General features: G+C 41.9%; 1 protein-coding gene across 1 annotated transcript in view; it reads right to left on the reverse strand.

Moving 5' to 3' along the window:
* The window catches only part of TNFRSF11B (TNF receptor superfamily member 11b), a 28,643-nt gene extending 21,000 nt beyond the window's left edge, over positions 1 to 7,643 (reverse strand). Inside the window, exon 1 of the mRNA XM_060128104.1 lies at positions 7,540 to 7,643. Within this exon, the coding sequence (XP_059984087.1) occupies positions 7,540 to 7,569 (30 nt within the window). The 5' untranslated portion in view covers positions 7,570 to 7,643. The remainder of the gene's footprint in view (positions 1 to 7,539) is intronic.
* Positions 7,644 to 23,750: the final 16,107 nt, after the last annotated feature.

A 23,750-nucleotide genomic window follows, 5' to 3' on the forward strand; every position in this document is an offset into this window, starting at 1 on the left:
TCCAGTGCAGTATTTAATGGTCATGCCAACCCACCCATTATCATGCTTATTTCACCTGAATGTTTGACACTTATTCCAAAGAGCAGTATGCAGTTGTCGAGTACTTCCTTGTGAATACAGATTGAAAACTCTGCTCAAAAGGAGTCTAAGGAGATTGCTGGTGACCATAATTATACTGCTTTAGTAAGTCCTGAGGGAATGTCTTAGACCTGGCTTCTAACTATATGGGATATGAAAATACACACATTAATGGCTTCTATGCTAGCTGAAGACAAAAAGGACTTGTTTCAGAATGAAAAAATAGTTTTTAGTTTAAAAGAATAATCTGTGATCCTAAAGCCCAGATCTAGTCTTGCTACTTAAAAGCAGGCGACATTTCAAAAGCTGCTTCCTCTTGTGATCTCATTGATTTAAACAGAATTTCTTATAAATGAAACCAATTGGGCAGAAGAAACTTTGACAATTGCAACAAAATAGATTTTTTTAAAAAATTTCTTTGGTATACTTTTTGCATAGATAACTAAGTCCATTTGATCTTTGTATGTCTGGAATATTAGCAGGTATATAGTAGAAAATTTTGATTCATTTTTTAATGACAAAGACTTAAAACCAAAGCAGACCTTCCACACATCACCTGGTCCAACACCCCTGTTTTAGAGATGAACAAAGTAAGACTCAGAGAAGTGAAGTCACTGGTTGGACCTCAGAATCTAAGTCAAAACTGAGAAATAAGATCCCTTGCTTCTTGTCTGCTGTTGTAGAGCTCTTACTGTCATTACACCCCACAAATGAATTCCTAAATTACTTTTGTTGGTGTTGGTGTTGGTGGTGATGCCAGCTGATGGTGGAGGGGGGCTTTCTAAAGAATAAGGTCTTGATATCCATATTTTCTAAGAATAAAAAATAGTTTTTTTGAACAAGAAAGTACCATTACATGGCAAGGGAGGTTTGGGGATCAAAGACCAGAGAAGAAAACTGAATTTACTAAAGGCGGTCACAAAGCTTAGATGAATTACTATCTTGTTTTAAATCTAAATTCATCTTGACACAGATTTTCCTACTTTAAAGTTGATTATTTAAGAGGCTCTTATAGAAAATGCTTCCAAGGTGCAGACTAAATTGTAGTGAAAATCCTAAGGCTGCTCTTTTTAGTTTTAAGGAAGATGCTTCAAGGAAATTAAACAATGTTTTCACAGTATTAAAACTATAATACTAAAGAGATTGATTTGTTAAAAATCCCAATAAGAAAGTAATAAATCAGGGCTTTTTGGAGCACACTACTTTTTTAGAAGTATGACCTTCAGAAATGACCTTTCATTTCCTCCTGCATCCTCTATCCATTTATGGTCTGGCTGATTCAGGTGCTTCTGAGAAATCAGGGTGAAAAAAAAAACCTACCCAAGCACCTGGAAAGTTATGTCACCTTGTAGTTGAGAGAAACCATTTTAGTGTGTCTGTAGACTGTTCTGGCCTTTGGAACATTCATTTAGCAAGGCCAGGTAAATGTGAGAGGGAGTGGGTACCACACAGCTTCTTACCTAATGTGTTGTAACACTATTCTTATCCCTACAACTGTCTAAAAGAATTCTTTTTTTAGACTTTCTATGCTAGTTACCCCAAAATAAATATTCTGTGGTAGTGAGTTCCAAAAACTAATTACATGTCACATAAAAATACCGTGTGTATTTCAAGTTGGCTATACCTCACTCTTTCTTCTTGCATAGATAGTTTACAGATGTTGCTAGGATTTCTGATTGACTAGTTCCTGCTCTTGTGGGTTGCTAAGTTTTATTTTGATTTTTGTTTTCTTTTCTAAACATGGCTGCTATTACTGTTCATATTTGCATTTTGTTTACCTGACTGTCAATATCAGAAATGTACTCTGGAGCTGCTCCCTCCGTTCCTCTCTTGCCCTGTGAAATATCCTTCCCTATGGCTTAAAAACAAACAAACAAAAAACAAACAAACAAAAAACCCATTCTATGCTCATGACCCAGATTTTCTTATCTCAAGTCCAGGCTTCCCCTGTGCTCTGAACTGTTTTGAATCCAAATGCCTATTTGACATCTCCATTGGGATGTTTTTCGAATGTATCAAATTTATCAAACCAAGAATGAACACTTGATGGGAAGGTCAAAAAGGGGATTCAGCTGAGGTTAGGTAGCACCTGCAAGGGTATACATATAAATCTGGTTCATTTTTGTTGCTCTCTTAAGAATGGACCTCCACGACGGTATTGGTATGTATCTTCATAGTAGAAATGGACAAAAGAATATTTAAAATACTGGTCAGGTGGGTAGGGTGTTATATTTATATTTTGAAAGAGATCAAAGCTAACATTAAAATGTTAGATCTCCGACAGTAAGCTACATTCTGTTGGGATCTCCATGGAAATTGCTGGTAGGTTATACACACACCCCAGCAAATCTCACCATAGCTCCTTTGACTCAGCAAACACACATTTAGCGTCAGGCACTGTGCATACCTGGGGGCTATAAATATGAATCACATGAAAATTTATGTCTGCAAAGAGCTCATATTTTGTTTACCACAGGTGTAGTACTATCCCCTAGAAGTTCTGGAAACTTGTGGGCGATTTCTGTTGTCACGGTTTCTATGTGCTGCTAAATGTCCCCAATGATCAAGAATAATCCCATGTCCCACATACTTTCAAATGTCCTGTTGACTGATATAAGTGATCTAAGTTAAAAAAATATATATATATATCATTATATGAGCCTGGATTTGAACTCCATTTTATATATTTATATACACACACACATATATATACACGCACATATATACACATATGTAAATATATATAAATATATATACACAAACACGTATACATATGTATATACATATAAAGTGGTTTTCGCATGATTTTTATACATATTGAATTTTCTAGGAATTTAACAACATAAAATTTGATAGACGGTTGTACTTTGTTTTGTTTCAAACTTTAGCAAGATTTGTTCTCCATTCAAAAAATCACAGCACCAAAGCCAGGACTGATCATGGTTTTGAACCCCAATGTGACACGTGTGCTCCCATCTTTGTTCCTCCTAGTCTGTTCATGGCAATTCTATGTAAAGATGCTAATATAACATTACTTCACTAAGTCTTCTAGTGAAGCTTATTTTATTATAAATTACTTTCGTTTCATTTCTCCTTTATAGTATAGTTATGCCAGTATATTGATTTTTTAAAATTCTGTATGTAGGTAAAATATAGGCGCTCTAAATTTCATTTCAGGAGAGCAAGGGAGTTGTTACAAAGGGTTTTTTTGTTTGTTTGTTTGTTTGTTTTGTGGTACGCGGGCCTCTCACTGTTGTGGCCTCTCTCGTTGTGGAGCACAGCCTCCGGACGTGCAGGCTCAGCGGCCATGGCTCACGAGCCCAGCCGCTCCACGGCATGTGGGATCTTTGCGGACCGGGGCATGAACCTGTGTCCCCTGCATCAGCAGGCAGACTCTCAACCACTGCACCACCAGGGAAGCCCACAAAGGGTTTTTTTAATAAGTGCATGGAAGAAGTCTGATCTGATGGAGAGCTACTGCTCTACAGGGCAAGACACTCAAATACACAGATAATGTTGGCATCTCTGCTCCATAGTAACAACATCAGGGGTAGCCAAGCATCATTAGGTAAGGCGTTGAATAATGCAAACATAATTTTTTACAAAATTACTCTTTCTCTGAAATATACTTTCCAGTCCTCTTTTTTGGGGCCACAAAGGAGAAACTCAGGCTAAAGGAAATACTGCTGGTCAACGAGATGCAAAAGGAAATAATGCTTTTCACAGAAAGCTTTCACAAAAAGGGAACATGCAGGCAGGGGCGCTGAGAGTTGCTTAGAGCAAAACCCAGCTGGCAAGTTAGTGGATAGGAGAGCAAGAATATTTGAGTGTGTGCTTAGCGCCCCTTTGATAGACACTGCCATAGCTCTCCTTCTAGAGCTAAGTGGATAAAACATCTGGCACAGAAAGCCTTCTTCCCTGACCAGTGGAATTCGACAACTGTGGTTTTAACCTAAGAAGTAAAATTAAAGACCAGATTGAAATTAGGAATTGTGCTGACGGTTCATGGGTGATCGAGGCCAGAAAGGTTGCTAGGGTCAGAGGTTCAGGACTGTTGTGGACTGAGTATATGTTAGATTCTCCCCAAAACTTCAGAGTTATCATTCTCTTAAACAAACAAACAAAAAGGCTAGACAGATATACTCAACCACTGGGAGAAGGGAAGGAAACCAAAACAAACAACAACAAAAGGAGGACGGACACATCAGGCAGTTGTCCAGAGAAAAAACATTTACTACCCCCCAGTGCTTCACCCCGCCCCCCAACCCCAAGCCCTAGTGTCTCACATTAATTCAGAGCTTAGCTTTGAGAAGGCCAATGGATGGTTCTAGAGCTCCATGTTGGGACGTTTCAGCCACCAGTTAAAATCTAGTCCTAGACCAGGATGTTCCTAGTCTAGGGAGGCTCGTTGAGCAACCATGAAAGAAATGACTTGGTGATGTGACCACCTCATCTCGCAGAGTAGGTCTCTAATTAGCTACATCAGTGAGCATTCCAGAAAGCCCATGACTATGGCATTAGTCCTAATGACCACACTCCCTCAGTGCTTGCTTACAGGCATATCCTCCGCTCTCACAAAAAGAATCTAGAATTGGGGGCTTCCCTGGTGGTGCAGTGGTTGAGAGTCCGCCTGCCGATTCAGGGGACACGGGTTCGTGCCCCGGTCCGGGAAGATCCCACATGCCACGGAGCGGCTGGGCCCGTGAGCCATGGCCGCTGAGCCTGCGCGTCCGGAGCCTGTGCTCCGCAACGGGAGAGGCCACAATGGTGAGAGGCCCGTGTACCGAAAAAAAAAAAAAAAAGAAGAATCTAGAATTGTACTTTGCCTCACAATTTTACCTTCTTCCACTTCTTAGATTCAGGATGCCTTGATTTTATCTCCAACAGTGAAACATTCTATTGCTCCTTCAAGGTAATAGTTGGTGGCCATCTCTCCCTCCCATGAGCTCCATCAGCACTTCGTGTACGTAATTCACTTGGGTCTGGAGCGCCCTACAGTTATCTGTGAGCATAAGGCTAGAAGCTAGTGTTAATATGGAACAGGAACTTTATGGGGTTATCTTGCATGTGTGCATATTATTATCTCTATTTTATAGAAAACTAAAACTCAAGAGACATGTAAATTGCCACACGATCTTTCATCAAGTAAGCAGTGGTCCTGGTATTTGAATTTTGATCCAAAATAACCAAGTTCGTAACCACTGCACAGCAACTTTCTTTATGAGGTCCTGGACGGCAGGATCTTTTATGTTCCCACGTCACCTAGTGCTTCTCCTTTTGTTATTCTTATTATACATCCAATATCTGCTTTTCCCATTAGGCTATGTGGTCCATGGGGACAGAAATCATGTCCATGTTTTCCATTCTGTCCCTAGTGCCTAGTGGCATGCCTGGTACAAAGGACTAAATAGCTGTAATGCTTCCAGTTCTTAGAACTACATCTTGGTGTTTACAAAAGGGCATTTGGACTCTTCATGTGTAAGTACAAAGTATCTTTTTTCAAGTATTTATAAAATAAAGTCAATCTCAGAAACTACAGAAAGGGAAAGGGAAATCATTCCTATTTAAAGTATTTACTGTGTTCAAGACAATAAAAGGTTTCTCTTTTGATAATGCTGTATCATCGACCATTAGTAGATGCTGTATTATCTAAATATATATCTTCAACCATATACAGACCAGATATCAAAACATTTGTCTACTTATTATTTTGAAACACTTACTATTAAGTATATATATTATTTAATGGAAATTCTAAAATGTAAAACTTACTGATAATATGTTTAATATGAATTAAATCTTTGAGAGCATATAAAAGGCTAGGAAGAATAAAAGGGTACCCATTTTAATAGCAGAATTATTTATACTAGCCAAAAACTAGAATGATTAAGTCAGTTGTGGTGTAGCCACGCAATGGAATACTACACAGCAGTGAAAATGGATGCGCTTTTGTACATCCAACACTGGAGACGATCTCACAGTAGAACCTTAAGTGAAAGCAAACAGATACAAAAAAGTACATAAAGTTCATTTATATAAAGTTCAAATATAAGCAAAACTCATCTCTGGCATTAGAAGTCAGAATATTGATTCCTCTAGCCACAGCCGTAGTGGTGACAGGGAGAAAGCCCAGGAAGCTTCTAGGGTGCTGGTAATGTGGTGTTCTTTGATCTGGGTGCTGGCTCACAGGTGTTCACTTTGAGAAACTCAGACACTTAAGATTTGTGCAATTCTCTATGTGTCCTGTTTTAATAAAGCTTCACTTTTTAAAAAGTTCTCCCTACTATCCATATTGGTGGAGTTATTTTATATAATATACATACACACATACACATATAGGTATTATCTGTTGTGGTGCATAAGATTAGCATACGTAAGTGTGGACTCCTGTTAATCTACCTTTTCTTTAGTGACTTTGCTATTTATTTACTTATTTATGTTTGTGTATCCCAGGAACTCATTGGAAGACTTCCTAGCCTTCCATTCACTCTTTGTGGGTTGGACACTGATATTCACGCAGTTACTGCAACAACTTCCAAAACACATATGTGGCTTAAATATGGATTTTCCTGTCCTTTCATGAATGTCTGATTCATGTCTCAATGCATTCCACACTCCAGTGACATAAAGGAAATAAGACATTGGTCATAGAATAATCTACATACAAATCTTATTAATTTGATTGGTCAACATACAAATTAAAAACAAAAAAAGAAGCTAAAAGTTACAGAGATTCCTTCTTTTCCAAATCGTATGTGTAAAATAACTTTTAGCTCTATTTAGTGCTGAACTTCAATTATTTAATATATTTTAGAACCTAATTAACATTATCTCACATTACATTGAAATTGAGAACTGAAATATCCCATTTTGATAATAAAAAGTTAGTAAAATGTTAAACTGCACAGTAAAGAATGTGTGTCCATGTGTGATCTTTTCTCTGGTGCCACTTATTCAAAATTTCCTATAGCATTTGCTTAAGTGGGGAATGAGCCTAATGATGTATCATATATTCACTGCATCCAAACTTTATTCTAATTACAATAGTTTTAAGAAAACTGACATCTCCCAACTTATCTTGATTCTAAGAGACCACTTTATTGCTAACGATAATAGTAATAATGACGATGATGCTCAGGTTAACTAAGCAAAGATGGTATGAACCATCTGAGATGAAGAGAGACAATAAATAGAATGGATAAAAAATCATTCAAATAAAAATGGTCCAGAGCTTGTCTCTTCTCCATAAACCCAGCAGGAACTTTCCAGGGACACCCTAGGAGAAGCACAATCAGCTTGAAAGAGGTCTCCTGTTCCAACCTGACCCCAAATCTCTCCTGGGAGAGGAAGCAAGTCGAGCTTTTCCCCCATCAATCCTCGGGGAGGTCGAGAGACCGGAAGGCGAGAAGCCTCCCCAGGCGCCCGGGAACCGGTGCCCGCGTCCCCGGACCAGGGACTTACCACGAGCGCGCAGCACAGCAACTTGTTCATTGTGGTCCCCGGGAAACCTCAGGCGCTCAGAGGCGGCGGCTGCGGGGTGAGCGCTCCGGTGCGTCTCTGCAGCCCGTGCACTCATCACGTTATATATAGTGTCCCGGCAACAGGAAGTATCGGCTTTGCTTTGATCATTCGTTCCCTATCTGGACCAAAGTTTGCACCTTTCTTTTTTAGGAACCTTGGGCGGGAGCGGGGGAGTGGGGCTGGGGTCCGGGATTAACGCTTTCAGAGCCAGGGTGGAAAGAAACGGCGCGGTAGTGGGGGGGGGGGCGGTGGGCGGTGCTGGGACAGGGATGTCTGGCCCCTGGGAGGCGGAAAAAAAAAAAAAAAAAATAGCCACCGGGCTGCGGAACAAGGCGGCTGCTGTCTACGCGCGGCTCTGAGGTTTCCTGACCCCTTCCCGCCAGCGGCCGGCCTCCTGGCAGCCGCGGCCGGCGGTGGGAGGGCTGGGCGCACGCTGGGTAGCTGCTGTGCTGGGCTTCTCCACCCCGAGAGTCAGATTCAGCCAAGATCCGGGCGCAGCCTGCAGTGCGTCCCAGACACCGTATTCCACTCTTGTCTGATCCCCTTCTCAGCGGTTTCTGAGCCCTCCTAACAAGCCTTCTTATTCACGCACTGCACTGTCTCAGAGCACTGCTCTGGGAGTTTGCAGTCATTAATCTCCAAGGTTGCATAGACATGTAGAAGAAACTCCTCTAATAACTTGTCTGGTCCTAAAGCCCATGCTTTTTCCTCTTCACCGTTTGTTGCCTGGGGTAGTTAGAGCCAGAGATAATCAGCCCGGGAAAACTTCCTGCCTAGGGCAGGAAACACCTTGCAAGCTGTGGGATACATTCGCAGCTGTTTTCTTCATCAACACCATCATCATCAAAGGGTCATTGGTACCTTCTTGTCCTACCTACTGAAACTCTGGAGTTGCCTCTTCGAGGTCTTTCCACCGCCCCCAAGCTGTTGGCAGAAGTCTGGCACTTTTCCTGAAGTGTTCTTGTCTCCCCCATCCACTCCCACCAGCTGCTTATCTGAAAGTTGGACCTGATGACGTCTAAAGTGTAGACCCATTTTGAGGGCTTGCAGTTTACTGATTTGCTCTCAGGTTGCTACCAGAACTCTTTGCTTGCGGATGCCGAAAAAACACTGCAGAGCCAGTCTCCCCAACAGGGCCAAGTGTTCAGTTCTGTCTCCTGAGAAGGTCAATTTCTGCTTTTCACCAGAGTTCAAGGAGAGGAAGGTGAAGAGAATCAGAAGAGTGGCCCCAGGGGCAAGTATTACCAGCAGGGGTCAGAGTATCTGCCCTTTCAAACCCACATCTTTCCACCAGGAGGTCCAAGTGGATCCATACACAGGAGTAGAAAATATTTAGAGGGAAAGAATTCAGCTCTTCTGCTCTGACTGAATTACAGAAGACAGAAGGTCTTATTCAGCTTTCTGTCTCCAGAGCATGGTGATTTCTTAAGTGAACTAGTGAAAGAATGACGGTCAGGGAGTGGGGACAAAGTGGTATGACTCTAGACCTGCCCCTCAGCTTTTTTTTTTTTTAAAGATAGATTTTATTCATTTTTTAAAATTTTATTTATTTTTATTTTTGGTTGTGTTGGGTCTTTGTTGCTGCACAGGGATTTTCTCTAGTTGCAGCGAACGGGGGCTACTCTTCATTGCGGTGCGTGGGCTTCTCATTGCAGTGGCTTCTCTTGTGGAGCACGGGTTCTAGGCATGTGGGCTCAGCAGTTGTGACTTGCAGACTCTAGAGCGCAGGCTCAGTAGTTGTGACGCACAGGCTTAGTTGCTCCGAGGCATGTGGGATCTTCCCGGACCAGGCCTCGAACCCGTGTCCCCTGCATTGGCAGGCAGGCTCTTAACCAGTGTGCCACCAAGGAAGCCCTGCCCCTCAGCTTTTGAACTTGAGTTTGACACCTACAATCTGAGGTACTAGCACCTAGACTGACCATGGGACTCAAGTAAATTTGAGTGTTAGTAGTTAAGCACTATATAAATGGCAGTATTACTGTCTTTCTCAGGATAATGTTTGTCTGGGATACTATCTGAAGGCATTTTCCTTGAACTGTCATATAACGCTAATGTGCAGGAGTCAAGTCTTGGAGAAAACTGATGAAGGATTGAATCCCGCAGTGTTAACCCTGGGAAAGTTTTATGACTGCCTAAGCCTCAGTTTGCTCATCTGTAAGATAAAAATAGTACTGCTATTACAGAAATGTGGGAAGGAGCAAATGAAAGCATTTTAAAAAGTATTCCATAAATGAGATTAATCACTAATTGTGAGCGCTAAATAAAGGAATGCATGTAAGATAACTCAGCACAGTGCCTGGGCCGTAGGAAATATTTACTAAATTACAGCGCTGATTATTCTCGGGGAATAAGTAAGATACCAGGCTTTGGAGCCAGACTGACTCCTATACTTGAACCCCACATCTACTACATCCTGCCTCTATGACCCCGGGCAAGTTTTAACTAACTTATTTGTGTTTCTGTTTGGTGTCTTAATCAGTATAGTGAGGATAAAAATGATACCGCCCTCAGAGGGTTATGAGGGTTATTATGAGGATTCAATTGGATAAAACATGTAAATCACTCAACATAGTGTTTAGCACGTAGTAAGTGCTCACTAACTCTAGCTATCGTTATCATTCTTATCCGAGGTGCTCGTAGAGACATTTATAGAAGCACAAGGTAAGTCGGGACTACAAGCTCCTGAGGGCAGGAATCATATATTTTCCTATGATATTCCTTGAAACTTTTAGCTCAGCGTCTGGCCTCCCTGTAACTATTTGATAAATAATAGTAATAGTGGTGGTGGTGGTGTGTGTATGTGTGTGTGTGTGTGTGTGTGTGTGTGTGTGTGTGTGTGTGTGAGAGAGAGAGAGAGAGAGAGAGTGGGAGGGAGTGTAATTCACTGTCATCTTGAGAAAAGCCGGGGCACCATTTGTCTAGAGTCACAAAATAGTCTGTGTATTGACTGTGCATGTCGGGGCCTGACCGTCGGCTGTTTATTAATCACCCACTGCCAGGAAACAGACACTCTGAGTTATCCGTCACGTCGTTTGTTATATTCTTGGAGCAATCTGGCCAGTCCCCCTGGCTCTTCCCATGTGACCCACTACAGTGAGTAGCAGGCCCTGAACACTCAGAAGCTGGAGTTCACCTTAAGCCTGGATTGGAAGGGACCCGGGCATTCGGGACTGAATCCAAGTGGAAATGTCTGAACATTCACTTGGCAGACAGACTACATCCATCTTCCTGTGACAGATCCTTCACTGGCAGGGGCCATTGAACAGAGTGTCCCGTAAATTTAACCGTCTGTTTCTGGGCACCAGAGATGTGTGATGTTGACTTTCTAGGTGACACCTAATCAGATGACCCTCATCTTCTCTTCCCTGAACTCTTGAGTTTGACCCCATGTTGAACACATTTTCACCGCACGTGTTTCTGATGGCCCTTGCTTCGGTTTCAGCCATTTGTATGGCTTAAAGAAATGGTGCCTGAGTATTGGGAAGCCCAGGAGGAAAACACTTCCACTCTTTAGCACAGCAGCAAAGCACCTGATACAGGAGGCCATTTATAATCATCATTATAACAGAAATGCCTGAAACGCAGGACAGGGATTGATTTAGGTCCTTTGGGAGACCAGGCACACAGTGGGCTCTGAAGTGACTGATTGAATGTCTAGAACATATTACACCTGAGCTCCCACACCTGAAAACTGGAAATACAAGTTCTGAGGTTACGTAGAGGAAAGGTTATTAACTAGAAGAACAAGAACATATTCCTTGTTATTTCATTGTTAGTAAATCTTTTTCTGATCTTGTAGGAGAAGGAACAGAAAGAAAAGAGGAGAAATATGCAGTTAGCCTATTGATTTTCTTTTATTAATGTTTGCCCGTTTCTTCATTAACAAACACAATTTTAACTATTAATATTCTACACAAAGCTATTTGACTTTCAAGGTGTTATAGACTCTGTACAGAAATGGACATGTACTTGCTTTAAAAATAACGTGCAGAAAGGCAAGCACTTTCTGCTTGAGTAAGTCACCCATTGTTTAAGGATCTGGAAGTGTTGCCAGGGGTCAGTAAGGGCTAGTTATGGTTTCCCACTCAAGCGTAGTGTGACTTCAACATTGTCAGTCATTCGTTAAAATAACGCTTTCGTTGAAAGCTGGTATTAATCGAACAATCACACAAATATAAATACATGGAAAGAAATAAGTTACAGTTGGAGCAACTGAGCCAGTATGATTTTAAGCCACATCTCATGTATATTAACTAGTAGTGAGAAGATAGCCCTTGGGCAGGAAGGACAGAGTGTCAGCAGACCTCGAGGTGAGAGGAAGAGAGTTGTAATTTCCAGCAACTAGGAGAAGCCCAGTAAGGCTGGTACACAGAGAGCAAGGTGCTGCCTGGGCTGGAAGAGGCTGCAGAGACGAGTGGACAGTGGTGAGGCTGCAAAGTGTAATTGATTCTAGTCTTTCTCCAAAAAATCATAGCAAGCGCTGGAGGGTTTAAGCACGGGAGTGACATGATCATTATAGCTTCTGTGGGATAGAAATTCTCTGACCTTCATCCTGTCAGCCTCAGGGTCATAGGTCCAAACGTAGTCATGCAAGAGAAAGCCCTCTTAAACTAAAAATCACAGCATAAATTGAAAAGTATTTTTATTAACTAAGTTTAAGCTTTTTTAAATGCCTGCATATGGTAAAAATTCAAATAGTATTAACACATATACGGTGGCGGGTAAATTTCCATTTTGCTTCAGACCCCCACTGCCCATTTACAGAAGCTTCTACTATTAATGATTTTTGTATGATTGTTCAGATCATGTACAAATACACGTTTATGGATAGATATCCCGTTGTTTCGTGCAGAAAGGAGCATCCACTACAGTGTTCCAAAGGTTGCTTCTCCCCTTGACCCTGTTCCTGTTCCATACCAGCACTGTGTCTGAGGGCTTCGAAAGAGAGAACTTAATACATGGAACTGGTTACACAGGTTATAGAATCGCTGAGAAGTCAAACAGAGGATGATGAGGCAACCAAGACGTGAGCAACAGCGTAAAGCTATTACCTCCGTACTGTGGTGGGTCAAAGGGAAGAGTTGGGGGCTTGTCTCACCAGAAGGAAGCCGGAGCCGCAGTGGCTCTGTCCAGTGGGATCTGAGCTCTATAGAGACAGAGTTGCAGTAAGAAATACTGCCCCTCAAATATCTTTCAAGAGCTTTCCATTGGCCAAGCACAGGCAGGTACCCGCAGACATGGGATGCAGCATGAGCTGGTGGGCTCTCCCATGATACAGAGAAGAACAGGGGAATGATTTGTGAGGGTAAACCGACCGAGGATGGGCACAGACATATATACAAATGTCCCATTCTTTTTCACTGTAGTACAATACTCTAGCGTATGACTATATCGTAATTTACTTAACTAGTGCTCTACTGATGGACAATTCAGCTGCTTCCAGTATTTTTCTATTACAAACCATGTGGCAGTGAGTATTATTATGTGTCCATCTTTGCACATTCAGGTGAGTGGACTTTTTAAGGATAAACTCTTTGAAATGTAATCGGGACCTTTGTCCCAATTTTTTGGTATATGTATTTTACATTTTGTGTATGTATTTTACATTTTGATAGGTATTGGCAGACTGTCTCCCAAATACCTTACTATTCTTAGTATTAATCTTACCACTTTGTGTGTGTGTGCGGGAGGGATAACTTACAATAAGTGAATACTACTCCCTGTAACCCATGTCACATAGCATTGGAAGGAGCACTTCATTCTTTAAGCGGGAAGGCTGGTCTTTCAAGCTCTATAAAGAAAGCTGCCTCATTTATGATTCAGGGCTTAGCAACTTCTGTCAGCCCACCAGGAGAAGTGGAGGGTGGGAAATTTGTCTTAGCTTGTCTTAGTATATCAAAATACCATAGATTGGGTGGCTTAAAGTCCAGTGGTCCCCGAACTTTTTGGCAACAGGGACCAGTTTCGTGGAAGACAATTTTTCCATGGATGGGATGGGTCAGGTGGTGCAGGCGGGAACGCGAGCGGTGGGGAGCGATGGGGAGCGGTGGGGAGTGGATGGGAGCAATGGGGAGCGATGGGGAGTGGCAGATGAAGCTTCGCTCACTCGCCCACCGCTCACCTCCTGCTGTGCGGCCCGGTTCCTAACAGGCCGCAGACTGGTACCCGCCTGCAGCCCCGGGGGTTGGGGACCCCTGGCTTAAACAGCAGACATGTATTTTCTCAGAGTTTTGGAGGCCAGAAGTTTGATATTGGGGTATCAGTTTCTGGTGAGTCCTCTTTTTCTGGCTTGTAGGTGGCCACTATCTCGCCGTGTGCTAGCATGACCTCTTCTTTGTGTGTGTTCAGAGAGAGATATCTCTCTCTTCCTCTTCTTAGCAGTTCTATAGAATACCACCCTTATGACCTCATTTAACCTTATTTAACTCCTAAGTGCCCTATCTCCAAATATAGTTTGCATCGGGGGTTAGGACTTCAACAAAGGAATTTGGGGAAACACAATTCAATCCATAGCAGCATAGTTCTATTCCCCTCTGTTAGGATTTATAGTCCCATGATTAATTTTCAAGGGAATTTAGACTTCCGCAATACTCGCTAGAGTGCACACTAAATATTATGAATACAGAACTGTAAAGTCACACTTTTTCTCTCCCTCAAATTTCTTTTTTCCTCCTTTTCTGGATTCTCTTTTCCCCCTTCAGTCTAAGAAAATAACCTCCACAGTTCAGGCAGTTTCTCTTTATGATTATATTTCCTTCCAAAATGCATCACCCATTCTCAGATTCTGGTTTCATGAGGTTGGCAAGCTACTAGCAGGGGGAAAATCTTGTACATTCTTTGATAAAGGTTCTTAATAGTAGAGCTCAATTACGTTAAATAGCATAGTATATACCCTGCCTGCTTGAACAGAGGAGAACATATATCAAGCCTTTCCGCGCATGCAAAACCCATCACAATTTTCTGTTTGAAATTTCTGTCAAGACAGTGCCAAATTCATGTTAATTCTGGGTGGGGAAGTTTGGAAAAAGAAAAAAAAAAATCTCAATAGACCGAAACATGGTGTCTGTCATTCCTCTGCAGCCAGAAGAAGAAACTTAACTCCTTGCTTATAAACACTTTGACCTTGTCTGCCAATAGCTCCAGTCACTTCAGCCGGGGTTTTCTGAAACTTAGATACCCATCTAGTGTCTACTCAGTCCCAGGAAATGGGTTCCTTAATTAAACAGGGATGCATATCCCAAACAACCACTCACCTGAAGGCTTCTGAACAAATATATCTGATATCTGCATATCAGAAGAGTGTTAGAAAATACTGCCTGCCTACTCAGAGTTTCCTCTTCAAAAGTCCTTCGGGAAATTTGGTCATCTCTAGTGTCAATTCAAAGATTCTCCCCCTCCCCACAACCCTCGTGCAATTTGTCTGCACCTGGCTAATGAAAATATGATAGATAAGAATTCTTAGAACCATTTTCTTAGTAGTCACTTAGGTGCTTCTACCTGGGAAAGTCCCTCCTTTAACTGAAACAAACCTTTAGAAAAAAAAGTTTTGATGTGATAATTTTCAGAAAAACTAGCCTGCGAGAGAGAATTGCTTTCTGAAACAAGAGTTTGCCTAGAAAAGACTTAGCCTAAAGGAGCATCTGTAGGTGAATATTAAGCTTAAGAGGGAGATGAGGTTATTTCAGCTGAAGGGGCACTATTAACATAACCAGTATCAGTACACAAAAAGTACTTTATCATTTATTTATTCAACAAATAAATGATAAAGTACTTAGTACCTAGTAAGTGCCAGACACTGCACCCCCGATATAGACAGAAATAGTTACCACACTTCAGAAGCTTTCAGTCAGGTTGAGGAGAGAGAGTAATGAAATAAATCAGGAAATAAACGCTTTGGATGGTGATAAGCCAGTTTCAGAGAGTGATAAGAGGGTTGAAGTCTATAATTCAAGTTAGTGTAATGGTGCGTGCCTAGAAAGGGGCTACTTTAGCTGTTTCTTTTTTTATAGATTTTTAAAAATATTTATTTATTTGGTTGTGCCGGGTCTTAGTTGCGGCTCGCAGGCTCCTCAGTTGCGGCATGTGGGCCCCTTGGTTATGGCATGCAAACTCTTAGTTGTGGCATGCAAGTGGGATCTAGTTCCCTGACCAGGGATCAAACCCGGGCCCCCTGTGTCAGGAGAACGGAGTCTTATCCACTGCGCCACCAAGGAAGTTCCTAGCTGAGTTTCTTAGGGAAAGGCTCTCTAAAGAAGCAACTTGTGATCAGACAATGGAATGATGAGGGCATTGCATATTCTGGGAGGTGGAACCAAAGCCCTCCAGGTAGAGCAAAGAGCAAGTGTGGTAACGCGGGTGAGAAATGTCAGTGGGCTAAAGCTAAGGGAATGAGAGGGAGATTTAAACCATATGATGTGCTCAGAGAGGTGGGCAGGGCCAGACCATGCAGTGTCTGGTGGCGTAGCAACAATGCCTCCATCAGGCAAACAAGTATTCCTAGAATCAGTGGTAGAATACAGGACAGTTCAGGGATCAAATCTAGGGCATTGATACTAAAAATATTTTATTTCTAAATATTTTGTTGTTTTTGATGTTATTGTAAAGGGGATTTCTTTCTTAGTTTCTCTTTCAGATAGTTCATTGTTAGTATATAGAAATGCAACTGATTTTGTGAGCTGATTTTATATCCTGAAACTTTACTGAATTTATTAGTTCTAACAGCTATTTGGTGGCGTCTTTAGGGTTTTCTGTATATAAGATCATGCCATCTGCAAACGGATCGTTTTACTTCTTCCTTTCCAATTTGAATGCCTTTTATGTATTTATTTATTTACTTTGGCCTAACTGTTGTGTCTAGGACTTCCAGTACTATGTTAAATAGAAGTGGTGAGAGTGGACATCCTTGTCTTGTTTCTGATCTTAGAGAAAATGCTTTAACCTTTCACTGTTAAGCATAACAACTGATATCAAAGAGATACAAATGATCGTAAGAGGCTACTATGAACAATTGTATGCTAACACACTGAAAAAGTTTGAAGAAATGGAAAACTTCTTAGAAACATACAACCCCATCAAGACTAAAATCAGGAAGAAATAGAAAATCTGAACATACCAATTACCAGTAAGGAGATTAAATCAGGAATCAAAAATCTCCCAACAAATAAAAACCCAGGACTAGATGGCTTCACAGGTTAATTCTACGAAATATTTAAAGAAAAATTTTGCCCGTCCTTCTCAAACACTTCCAAAAAATTGAAGAGAAAGGAACACTTTGAAACTCATTTTATGAGGCTAGCATTACCCTGCTATCAAAGCCAGGCAACATTACAAGAAAAGAAAAGTACAGGTCAATATCCCTGATGCGTGCGGATGCAAAAATCCTCAACAACATGCTAGCGAACCAAATTCAATGGCACATTAAAAGGACTCAACATGATTAAGTGGGATTTATCCCTGGGATGGAAGGATTGTTCAACACATGCAAATCAAAAATGTGACACAGGGCATGAAGAGAATGAGAGATAAAAATTATATGATCATTTCAATAGAGGCAGAAAAAACGTTTGACAAAAATTCAGCATCCTTTCCTAATAAGAGCTCTCAGCATATTAGGTATAGAAAGAATGTACCTCAACATGATAAACGTCACATACGACAAGCCTAGAGCTAACATACTCACTGATCCTAAAAATAAAGGACAGAGAATTGGCTCTATTCTGTATTCCTGCAGGGTGTAGAGGATGTTAAAATATTTTAGCCAGATGTTCCTCCACATATTTTTTCATTACTACACCCAAAGGAGAAAATTTTAAGTCAATTTAACTTGAGAGAAATTAAATACTAAGGCATAAGATGTTTTCAGGTAGGGTTGTGCTTTGGAAGAACGTGAAACCCTCGCAATATTTCAAGCTTTTTTACCCCTCCCCAAACAAACAAATTTTGCCCAGTTGCGGAATATATGTCTCCCACTGAGAATGCATGCTTTAGCCAATCCCGCGACTTAAATACCTATGATTTCACCCATGGGAGCCCATTTTACCACGATTATGCTAAGGAAGGAAGTCTTTGGTATTGCTGGAAGATGGACAGCGCTGAATTCCTGGAATGTGGACCTTCTGTTGAAATGCTAACTCACCCTCTGGAAAGTGGGAATCCTGGTTAAATCAACTGTCTACATGTACAGGATAGATTAACATGACTACTGTGTATATAACATCACACTGTGCCAAAATATTTGAAAATAAATTTCAGACATACTAACAGGCACTCAGAGCAAGGGAGTGGCAGAGAAAAGAGTTGTGTACAGGGAATAGTTTAGACTGTGATAGAAGAGAAAGGATGGGATCTGGCTCTGGAGGAATGTAAACAATGTGTAAATGAAAAGCAGTTTCATTTACAAATTCTGTCACTACAGTTCCTCCTCTAGTACGTGAAATGGCCTTTGAAGGTTCGTATTTCTGTAGGTACCACGTGGCAGTCAATAAGAATTATGTAGTCAATAGAACCTGAGAACAGTCAAGGTCACCTTTTGGGTCCTGGTAGGAAGGACATTATCTGTGTTATGATTTTTTTCTCTTAAAAGACGTGTCGCTTCTGCTGGGGGGAGTTCCAGTAGAGGCACAGACATACTTACACTTCTAAACCAGACCATTTGAAAGGATTTTGCACAGTGGGACCAAAAGCTGGTCGTAGACATCATGACTTAGTGGTTCTAACCCCAGTCACTGTGCAGCAAGAGAAAGCCTTTTTGGCAGGAGAAAGCCTCATGACTGGGGCTTTCAAGTTCGTAAGAGCTGTGGGTCTTCTGGCCAAAAAAAAAACGTATGTAAGTTCACATAAATTTTGTATTCACTTTCAGAAGGTTCATGACCTATGACTCCAGGAGGGAAACTGATTTGGAATATGATGAAACATTTTGTAGCACCGTTTTAAAGAGATGTTTGTACCTTGGTTAGTAATATTATTGTTGTATCATCATTTGTCATGTTTCAATATTTATATTTCCTGGGTTCTCGTCTGGGTTACCCCTCCTGAATTTTCAATGTTACATAAATGAGGGTTGTTTTCTCCTCACTAGTGCATCATTGTACTAACTCAGTCTATAAATGGGCTTACCCTTTGACACTGTGTACTCCCAGCACAGCTCAGATCTCAGGGCAGCAGGTGTGGGATGTGTGATTGAGTCATTCAAGGATCTCAAAGAAATATTTGTTAGAGGGAGCAGCAAACAGTGACTGATTCAGTAGCTCCTTGGGTTCCAAACAACCTGGTACTTACCACAGTTTACATTTGAAGGAAGCTCTGCTGCTTCTTTAGTGGTTGTTAGATGTTGGGGAGATGAATGGAACACAAAAGCAGAAGTCCCAAGGGGCAGGCACAGTGGGAAGTGTGGAAGAGGGGGTTTTTGTGGCCTTCCTTTCAAGCTCAAGTAAGATAAGGTTTAGGTAGCTTAGAATAAAGATCAGTTTAGCAGCAAAAGTAGTCAAGTCATTTGGGGCACTTTTACATGAAACACAATAGAGCAGAGTGTAGCTCCGGTTCTGAGGCTGGACTCTCTGCATCTGAATCTTTGCTGCCTTGCTCTGTGTCCTTACATTTCTCTGGGTCTTAGTTTCTCCATCTATACGGTGGAGAAGCTAATAACAGTATTCATTTCTTAAGATTGTTCTGAGTATTAAACGGGAATATATATGTGAGACACCTGGAACAATGCCTGGCAGGCAGTAAGCTCTCTGCAAACATCAACACTTCTCTGTAATCAAATTCACCAAGGTATTACTTTAGAATGATTGTACCTGTGCTGCGTGGACACGGCTGTCTAGGCCATCGTAAGGAGAGATTTTATAGTTTCAAAGACTGTTCATGCTACAGTTACTACCTATTTAAAAGTATAAACTAGATTTTTTTTTTTTTTTTTTTTTTTTGCGGTACGTGGGCCTCTCACTGTTGTGGCCTCTCCCGTTGCGGAGCAGAGGCTCCAGACGCGCAGGCTCAGCGGCCATGGCTCACGGGCCCAGCCGCTCTGCAGCATGTGGGATCTTCCTGGACTGGGGCACGAGCCCGCGTTCCCTGCATCGGCAGGTGGACTCTCAACCACTGCGCCACCAGGGAAGCCCTAAACTAGATATTTAAAGCAGAAAATCTCCCCCAGCAACCATGGCAGTCAAATCAGCTGAGGCATATGCATCCAGGAGTGCCTGCAAAGGGTTCAGTCCTGTGCAAGCACTGAGGAAACCTATGGGAAGTGGATGTCCAGGTGTCTTCCTTGCCTTCTGGGAGTTTATCACCTGGTCTCTTAATCAGAGCTTGGCTTCCACTATTACACACGCTTTAAAAAAATTACAGCAAAGAAGTGGTACAGGAGGTCAGAAGGCATAATGATACGAATATGGTATGAAGTCTTTAGGAGTTGAGGGGGTAGGAAGGATACATTTGAAATGGGATTGATGGTGTGTGGGGGGATGGGGCGGGAGGCTACCTGAAAAGGCTTCCTGAAAGAGAAGAGCTTTGAAAAATAAGCAGGCTTCTTAAAAATTATGATTTATTTATTTAGGCTGCGCTGGGTCTTAGTTGTGGCATGCGGGCTTAGCTGCGGCACGCATGCGGGATCTAGTTCCCCAATGAGGGATTGAATCTGGGGTCCCTGCATTGGGAGCGTGGAGTCCCACCCACTGGGCCACCAGGGAGGTCCTGAAAAATGAGCAGGCTTTTAAGAGGCAGATATGAGAAGGAAATGGATTCCAGGCAGGAAAAACTAGGCTCCTGGAGGCCCAGACATGGGCAGGGGTGGGGTGTGTTGGTGGTGGTGATGGAAGAATGGGTAGTGCAGGGTGCATGGTCCCAGCAGAGGGAAGGTGAGAGGCGCAGGTACAGAGGACCTTGTCTTTGTGCTAAAGCAGCAGAGAAGGAAGAGGCTGAGGAAGTGTGGATGACTTTGAATGCCGGGTGCTACTGTTGTTTTATGGGCAATGGAAGCTCAAAGGGTATTTGAGCATGATCAAAACTGTGCTTAAGAGATCATTTGTAAACCACTTCATTCTTTTTTTTTTCCCTCTTTTTTTTTTCACTTTATTCTTTTTGAAGTACTTTTTCCATACCTTATTTCACTGAGTCCTTAAAGCAAGACAGTGCAAAATGTAAAGGAGCCATTCTTTGCCTCATTTTTGCCTCATATTTTTCTAGCCACACCATATACATTGCCAATAAAGCAGAAAGATCAAAAGATTATCCTGTTTGCTCCCAGAGAAGGATTAGGAGGAAGGGGATGGGAAAATATGGACCCCCTGTGAACCACTCTGCAAAGCTACTTGTCTGGAAACAAAATCTGCTTTCCATTCCAAACTGCATCAGAAGTTTAAATAAGAATGATATTCTTATTCCTAAAGTGTATCTATATTGTCATGCTAACTTTAAATATACCCTCTTATTTTATCATTTAAGCCATAAGACACAATCCAACATTTGTACGGTTCTTTTTTAAATTTTTGTTTGTTTATTTATTTATTTATGGCCCCGAGACTTGTGGGATCTTCGTTCCCCGACCAGGGATTGAACCTAGCCCTCAGCAGTGAGAGCAAGGAGTCCTAACCACTGGACCGCCAGGGAAGTCCCTGTACAGTTCTTTTAAATCAACAGGATATCATAAGATCATTTAATCATTTAACCTTTGACCAATAACTGACAGGTAGGTAAGTTAAGTATTTCTATTAGAAAATTAGAAAAATTAGGAAAGTAGCACTCAGAGAGGACCAGAGACCAGTCCCAGGTGGCAAAGTTAGCAAGAAATAGACTTGAAATTAAAGCAAGAGCTTGAACTCTAGATTCACAACTTCCATGCTCCATTATATTTTGCTAGCTGTTTCTGCTTAACTGAATTCAAGCTATTATCCATCATTTGATAGTAAGCTTCTATAGGTTAAAGGGTATTTTCAACTCTCATCAGAACTGTTCCTTGTCTGATTATTTGAGGCCTGTGGGCAGGTACCAAGATGGAAGGTTATAAGTGGCTCATCTGATACAGGAGCTGGCTCTGTCTGCACGATGCAAAAACTGGTGAACAGCATTATAAGACCCCGCCATGGCTGACTTGACTATGAGACATGTTGCACTATGTTGATTTTTTTGGTCTGCCTTCCTCTCCTCCCTTCTTCCACTCCCTTCACTCCCGGGCTGGAGGAGCAGAGAGAGCCTAACACAGACGCTCTACCTTTTCTGGCTGGCTATCCATCTGCGTCAACGTGGTGTTGGCTTTGGCGCCTCGGCGGTTGGACTCGAGACCATTTTTGGGCAGCTGGGATGATTCCTTTCTAATGGTTTCTTGACCTGCGAAACCAGGATAAGATTATTTTTGCTTAGAGAGACCTCAAAATTTCAATGGGGAGTTTGGTTTTGGACATTTTTTAATGCCTTGCTTAGTTCTCAAGTAATGAAAAAAGCTAAAGCATTTTCAGAGAAGTGACTTTGCAGGTTGGCATGTCAGTTCATGGGCCTACAGCTGATCTCATGCTCTCCGAGGCACACCTGTCTGAAGGAAGCAGGCAGATCGATCCCCCCCTGCTGTTTTGCATTACCTAAAAGGCAGCCCTTCCACGGAGCAGTAGTGGATGTAAATTCTGGCACCCATGAAAAAGTGTTGAGAAACATCTGCAGTCTCTTTAAAACCTTATAAAGTTAACAGCTTTCCATGGAGAGGGACTGCCGGAACAGCACAAGCAAATCAAACTGGATGAGTAACCACCTATGGTAGAGATTAACTAGTGTGATGGAGAAAGCCCAAGATGAGGACTAACCTGCTTATTCCATGGGATGTTCCCTGTGCTCCAAGGAGCGGTAATCGTCTCTGAATCTATTGCCAGTTAACACTCAAAAGAAGTTTTGTTGAGTGAATAGATGGATGCCTAATGTATCTTTCACCAGGGCTTTTTTTTTTTTTTGCGGTACGTGGGTCTCTCACTGTTGTGGCCTCTCCCATTGCGGAGCACAGGCTCCGGACGCGCAGGCTCAGCGGCCATGGCTCACGGGCCCAGCCGCTCCGCGGCATGTGGGATCTTCCCGGACCGGGGCACGAACCCGTGTCCCCTGCATCGGCAGGCGGACTCTCAACCACTGCGCCACCAGGGAAGCGCCACCAGGGCTTTTATAAAAACTTTTCCTTTACCTGGAAGGCCCTTTCCCCAACAAAAATATATTTGGTCTCACATTCAGTCAACAAATATTATAAGAACCTTCTAGGTTCCAAGCATTGTATTCTGGATATGATGGATATAAATAAGTCAGGGTTCACATGTTCAAGGAATTTATAATTTAGTAGGGAAGACAGACAAGTGACAAGTTGAAACAGAAGGTGCACGAGATGAGCACAGAGTCTGTGGGAGGTCATGGGGGCGGGAGGGGTGGGAGGTGGGGAAGCCCAGAACTGGCAAATCAAGACAAGGGTCCAACAGTTAAAATAAACAGGATATCAACTAGAAGTCACCTGAGGAGTTGCTGAGTAAAATGATAAAGGTAATAAAAACTACCATCATTTATTGCGTCTCCATTAAGTTCAGGGTCTTTTTACATACATAATCTGAAATGTCACATTTTATAGTACCCATTTTCCAAATTAGGAAACTGAGACTCAAGAACTTGCTCAGGCCCACACAACAAATGATTGCCAGGGCTGGGGTCAGGATATATCTGCCACCAAAGTTACTACATACCTTGTAAATCCAAGGTTAGTTCTTGATTAATATATCAGTTCTTTATGACTACCCACTTCTCTGATATTCCACTATCCCTCCAGACCTAATTCCAACCTAATTCATTCATCAATTCAAGGAACTCTCTGAGGTTATGATGCATCGAAAAATACCAATGGCATGGCAAAGTTTGTGATGTCTTTTTCTTTGTTCACACATAGAAGTAACAATGCATCTTCAAGTTGGTGGCATCTGAAATTCTTAAATATGCAGTATTGTGCTTATGTTATATTGCTTAATTTCTGTCTTCCCCAAATAGACTATAAGCTCCAAGAGGGCAGGACTTTTGCCTTTCTTCTTCATTTTTGTACTCCCATCATCTGGAATGCTGCTGAATAAGTTAATGACTGATTAGATACTGAGTGTCTACTAATTATCAGTGGCTCTGTGAAGTGCTGGATGTAGAGTCAG

Source organism: Lagenorhynchus albirostris, chromosome 17 (assembly GCF_949774975.1).
Source record: "Lagenorhynchus albirostris chromosome 17, mLagAlb1.1, whole genome shotgun sequence".
Classification (NCBI taxonomy): Eukaryota; Metazoa; Chordata; class Mammalia; order Artiodactyla; family Delphinidae; genus Lagenorhynchus; species Lagenorhynchus albirostris.